Below are 6,360 nucleotides of genomic sequence, written 5' to 3' on the forward strand. Positions count from 1 at the left end.
AATGATAAAAATTCTATTACAACAATACTACTATACTTACATAAAAGGTATACTGAATTTGTTCTATTAAAAGGTGTAAGAATAATAAAGAAGCACAAAAGAGAATGTCAATGACTTCAATGGTAAAAACGGAAGAAACACGAAGCCCAACCCACTTATAATCATAAAACAAAAAAGCAAAAACCTCACAGTTCGCCCTAATGTTATCCAAGAAATTTTTTAACCAATCTTCATCTCATCACAAAATCATCCAATGATTTCAATCAAGGAAAATCCAGAAAGAATGACAAACGAAAGAAGATCAAAACATTTATAGTAGATAATCCATGGATAAACAACAGAAACAAGTATTTAAACCAATTCAGGATAATAACATTTTGCAACAAAGTTAATAATCCATCAAAGACAAAATTTGAAATAGTAATCTATCACAAAACACGAAACATCGCTCAAGCTTCAACGTCATCCACAACATGGACAATCTTTGATGTGGGCTTTGCCAACAGATCAGTGTACTCTTGGAATGGAGATTTGGTGAATCTCGTCTCCCTCCAAAAGTCAGGAGTTAAAAAGCCATAAGTTTTCAGAAGACAATCAAAAGTTGCCTGCAAATAAGAATTTTAATCAGCATTAGAATATGAATGAATGAGGTTAGAGCAATCTTAGTGCTAGTTTAAATTAAAATAAGAACTGCAAAAGAAAGCTAGCATTACCAAGAAATCAATTGTTACTGCAACATTAGTCACTCACACAAACCACAACAATGCAAGCGTCAAAAGCACAATCCCAGAAACAAACATTTAACAATTTCATATAATGAACATTTTCAAAACAAATTCTTTTACATCAATGAAGTTCAATAACCAATATGTAAGGAGCCCAATGTGGATCAACTTAATATACATTTGATTACAAACAATGTATCAACAAAAAACAATGAGTATGTTAAAAAGATAAATACACCATAGCAACATCCAAATGCATCAACAGGAAAGGAAACACACATTAACAAATAAAACAACGCCATCAAACAATTAATTGAGTCAAAACAAAAACAAAAGGAACTTCATTGACATAACTTCAGCACCAGCTCACGATAAACTCAATCTCAACAAAGATTAAAGCTAAAAAGGAAGGTAAAAAAGTAAATTCAACACAAAAAACAGATGAGAGAGCTTAGTACGCACATTATACACAACTTCATGCATAAAAAAAATAACTGATAAATTAAATTTAACATAAAAGAGGCAAAGAAGAGACCTATGTTATTCTCGTTTAAAGCATATTACTGACAAAAGGGTAATCATAACAATGAAATTAGCAACGATACAAGAAGAACAAACCTTCACAAAGTTTCCAAGAGTTTTCGTAGATCCACGTGAAGACGTAAACACATCATCAATTCCAGCAAACTGGAGCACCTTCTTTGGGACACGCGCAGCCACGATACCTGATCCACGGGGAGCAGGCACCATCCGCACAGTAACGGAACCACACTTTCCAGTAACCTTACACGGAACGGTGTGCACCTTACCAATCTTGTTACCCCAGTAACCTCTCCTTACCGGAATCACAGACAGCTTAGCCAATATAATGGCGCCGCGGATAGCGGTAGCCACCTCCTTGGAGCACTTCACCCCCAATCCGACATGTCCGTTGCTATCTCCGACAACGACGAAGGCCTTGAACCTGGTCCTCTGCCCAGCGCGGGTCTGCTTCTGGACCGGCATGATTTTCATCACCTCGTCCTTGAGGGACGGGCCCACGAGGAGGTCGATGATTTGGTACTCCTTGATTGGGAGCGAGTGGAGGTAAATTTGCTCGAGGGATTTGATCTTACCGTCCCTGACCAAGCGGCCAAGCTTGGTACAGGGCACCCATTTTTCCTCCTCGGCCTCACGGCGCGGGCGGCGGCCGCGTCCACGGCCTCCCCTGTCTCCTCCACGGCCGCGACCACCGAATCCGCGCCCGAAACCACCCCTGTCTCCGCCTCTTTCCGCCATGGTTGTTTTTAGGTCTAGGTTGAGAGAAGTGAGAGGCGAGTGAATTTGAGTGTGCTGAACAGACTGAAACCCTAGCTCGGAAGCAAAGAGTTTATATAAAAGGTAGATCTAATGGGCTTAGGGTTTACTAAGAAGCCCAATTATATTTTGGGTGAGTTGGTCTTTGTGTAATTGGAGAGATTTGATTTCTGGTCTATTGTGACCACGGATTTCGCTCCTTTTCGTAACTTCTGTACAAAATCAATATACAGACTATATATTTGAAAATTTATTTTTTAGGTCCATGTGATTTTCGTTACATTCATTATACCACTTCAGATGTAAATTGCATTACTCGATACAAGATCTTTTAATTAAACACATTACAAGTTGTGGCATCAAAAATAAGATACAGTTGCCAAAGAAGCTATACTTTCAATCAATACGTTGAAGCTAAAACTCAAATAACTCCACAATATAGCAGTATTTGCACTTGAAGAAACTCATCTGACAACATACAAGTAGCCATTCTTATCATTAAAAAAAATTAATAATAGTAGAACATATGGCTGAACATAACAGAAGTCCTGCCTCTAACAAAATTAAAAAGAGTAGAATCCAATCAATCTTCATGAGAAAGTTGATGTACAACCCTAAGAAAAATACAAAGAGTAAGACTGAGCAAAGGGTATGTTATTGTCTATATCGTTACAACACGGGAGCAACCGTGATACCAAGAGTGAATATCACCAGTTTGCCCAGAAAAATCCGAGGGAAGCTATATTGATCAGAAATGCAGCCTTCTTGAGACGCAACATGAACGCGTCAGTGTCATAGTTGCAGTGCAGCTGAGCATCTGACATGAAGAACCGAGATTGAATCAGTGGAAAAGAATTGCAATTAGCAAATCAAACAATAGATAAAGAGAATAGTTAGTGCATCAGGTAAATTAAACATCTACAGACATGTAATAATCCTCAATTTTGCTTAGGAATATCTCAGCATGTTTCTTAGTAGTAATTACAGGTGTAAGAAGCCACATACTGATTTGTTTCATCCATACTGAAATGGTGAGTATTAGTTGTAAGTTTTCATATCAAAACAACCCCTCGAACTACATAAAATTGCTTTGGAAGGTTTGAATTTTCTTATACAGCAGACTACATTAGGAATAAAGTGGTAGGATTATTGTCCGTCTTCTATGAAAGGAAAATATCACAATTGAAACATTGTGTACCAACTTCATTGCACCAACAAGCAGTAAAAATATTATTTCTCTTAACTTAATCACAAACAGCAGTTTCCTGATTTTGAATAAAAGTATGATAAGCTCCCAAGATCCACCAGCAAATTCAGCAACGACAGAAGACCAATACGGGCTTGTTACCCTATTCACAAGTCTTCGTTTCAGCACTACTCTAAAGACACCATTATCCCTATTCCTTCACAAGCCAGGATTTTCTGTAAAAATATTAGTATTACAAGTCTAGGCCACAACGACCACCACATACTCCCATTTATAAACCAGTTCACGTATAAGTTTTTTGAAGTTGCAATTCATTTGGGTTTTGAAAGGAACAAAGTCCTTTAAATCCCAACAAGGAAAATATTGCTCAAACCATGTTTTATAAAGTCAAAACCCATTAACAAAGAAAAAGAAGAAAGCCATTTCTTTAGTTCAAGAAAACATGATAAATGCCTAAGATGCTAGTTAACAATTCACTGCTTGTTGATTTAAGTAACACAATCTTGCAAGGGCCTAAAAGTGACATAAAATAACTATCACAACAGCATCATTTTAGAAGCTTCAAACTGATACAGCATGCTGCACCAATAGCAAACAGAACAATGTAATACCATCAAAACACAAGTTCACAAAGAGCAAGTTCAATTTGTGTAAACATTGACATAAGCTTGGTCAACGAATTTATGATTGAGACTCCAATTTGCACTTACATAAAGAGTATACTAAGCATTAAATAAGCAGAGCAAGCCAATACTGAGCACAAAAACAGGGTAAGTAGCAACAATTAAGCTAGAAATGAATTGACAAGTAATTTCACATATCTTATTACCTAACGGTTGAAGTATGACAGATACGTTGTTGATGCTGATCCACCACTTGTAGGAACCTTTGTTGGTGCGGTAGCTGTGGTTGCTGTTCCCATTGTCCCTATAGACGATAACCCTGTCTGCGGATTCTGGTACGCTCCCAACCTGTAGCTCCCCGTAGCTACAGGTTGATTCTGGTAAGCTTCTTGCGAGCCGTAGCTACCCATCACTGTAGGACTTATGCTATTTATCCCATAGTTACCACTCATTCCCCCCATTGATGCACCTAATCTTGAGGCTGCTAAACCTGCTGGATTATACCCTGCTGCTAATAACGGATTACCGGCCAATCCAATCCCCGGATTCTGCGCCATCATAAACCCGCCAGCATTCAAATTTGCCCCCAAAATCCCAGTGTTCATCCCTAAAGTGTTGTAATTAACATCAGTAGCAGCAGGTTTCACATTACTGGCATTACTCTGCCTCGACGAACTGTTGGCAAAATTCTCGACAAACTTCTTGCAATGCAATTGGCAATTCTCAACCACCTTAATTGGCTCCTCCATCGCCTTATTGTACCCTTTTGTTGACTTGTAAGTGATAATGGCGAATCCTTTGAATTTATTCGTAACCGGATCCATCCCTAGTGGCCCTTCTTCAATCTCCCCAAAGCTCCCGAAAAAAGCCTTGAGCTTCTCGAAGCTCACGTGGGGCGCCACATTCGCCACGTACATCTTCCTGTTATTCCCTCCCTCGGCCGCCACGGTTCCGGCAGAGCCGCGGAGGGCTGCCAGCTGGCACGAGACAGTCCTGTTCCCGATCCTCTTCTGGGGATCTTTGATAGCCTTCTTCGCGGCGGCACGCGTTTTGAACATCACGAAGGCGTACCCTTTCGCGCGCCCGGTGTTCTTGTCAGTGATTAGCTTGCTCTCTTCGATTTCGCCGAAGGGCTTGAATGCCTGGACAAGCTGCTCGGTGGTGGCGTCCCAGCCGAGCCCGAACACGAATATATTCCGGTGGGCTGGGTCGGAATTCGCCTTCTGCACTATTTTGGGGAGGAGTTTGGGATCCTTCGCCGCTGCCTCTTTTAGAATGTCTATGATTTGGGATTTTCCGAAGGGTTCCAATAATTCACGAAGGGCTTCTCGCTTTGATGCCTCGTCCTCTCCTTCTTCTTCTTCTTCTTCTCCATTTGAAGAAGATTCTTCTTCTTCTCCATCCTCAGATTCGGACTCGGACTCGGATTCGGATTCCGACGCCGCTTCTGATGATGATTCTTCGGATTCTTCCTCATTGGAGGACTCTTCTTCTTTGACAACGACTTCTGCTTCCTCTTCACGAACTACTTTAGGTTTTCGCTCGTTCGTCTGCTGAGAAGAAGGGGCTTTGCGTTTCTTCGCCATTGGAGCAACTGCCAGAGCTTCAATTGCAGTTAATCTGCTTCAGTGTTTTCAGTGTTAGGGTTTTAAATTTTGAAATTTGCGCAGTTTTTGGGCCAATTGATTGAGCTGAATCGGAACACGATTTTACGACAAAAAATTGAAAGCGCTAATTTCTAATGCGTTTTATTTCTCCTGCTTTGCCTAAAAGAGTTTCCTTTATTTATTTCAGTGTTTTTAATATCATAATTCTTCTAGTTCTTGTGTTATTTATACGCTTTTATTTATGTTGTGTTTCAGACCCTCAAAAAAAAAAAAAAAATGTTGTGTTTCAGACCCTTACTAATTAGTAGTACTATACATAATGGCTTGAACTGGATTTGAAAATTAAATTTGATTACCATCACAAGAGAAGATCGTCAAACAATAAAAACTCGTTTGGCACGATTGATTAAAGTGTATAATAATATATTTATGACGCCATAATATTTTATTTAATAAAAAATAATATTTCTTCCGTCTCGCTTCAAATTCACAAGAGAAGATCGTCAAACAATAAAAACTCGTTTGGCACGATTGATTAAAGTGTATAATAATATATTTATGACGCCATAATATTTTATTTAATAAAAAATAATATTTCTTCCGTCTCGCTTCAAATGATCCAGAAAAAGATGTAAAATGGTAGTGGGTCAACCCAAAAAATAGTGTTAAATGTTCAATTTTATTTCTAAATTTAGGTTGGATCATTTGAAATAGGACAAAATAGAAATTGAGTCATCTAAAGTGGGACGAAGGGAGTACAAAATACACAATTCTATATAAATTCAAAAGTTCGATCAAATTTTACATAGTTGTGTAATTATTCATCTCCCCTCTAAGACCGTACTATTAATCTTAATTATAATAGATATTAATTTATTATTGACTAAAATGTCCTAATATAA

The 6,360-nt window shown here is 38.7% G+C and overlaps 2 protein-coding genes across 2 annotated transcripts; both read right to left on the reverse strand.

Annotated features, from left to right (window-relative positions):
- Window positions 1-284: 284 nt before the first annotated feature.
- Window positions 285-2,204, reverse strand: LOC131004103 (40S ribosomal protein S2-4-like). The gene is made up of 2 exons (XM_057930711.1): window positions 1,344-2,204; window positions 285-605 (listed from the first exon to the last, which is right to left on the reverse strand). The coding sequence occupies exons 1-2, from the start codon at window positions 2,001-2,003 to the stop codon at window positions 450-452; spliced, it is 816 nt and encodes a 271-aa protein (XP_057786694.1). The 5' UTR covers window positions 2,004-2,204; the 3' UTR covers window positions 285-449.
- Window positions 2,205-2,490: 286 nt separating this feature from the next.
- LOC131004110 (UBP1-associated protein 2A-like) lies at window positions 2,491-5,671 on the reverse strand. The gene is made up of 2 exons (XM_057930720.1): window positions 4,058-5,671; window positions 2,491-2,838 (listed from the first exon to the last, which is right to left on the reverse strand). The coding sequence occupies exon 1, from the start codon at window positions 5,435-5,437 to the stop codon at window positions 4,058-4,060; it is 1,380 nt and encodes a 459-aa protein (XP_057786703.1). The 5' UTR covers window positions 5,438-5,671; the 3' UTR covers window positions 2,491-2,838.
- Window positions 5,672-6,360: the final 689 nt, after the last annotated feature.

This window comes from Salvia miltiorrhiza, chromosome 1 (assembly GCF_028751815.1).
Source record: "Salvia miltiorrhiza cultivar Shanhuang (shh) chromosome 1, IMPLAD_Smil_shh, whole genome shotgun sequence".
NCBI classification, from domain to species: Eukaryota; Viridiplantae; Streptophyta; class Magnoliopsida; order Lamiales; family Lamiaceae; genus Salvia; species Salvia miltiorrhiza.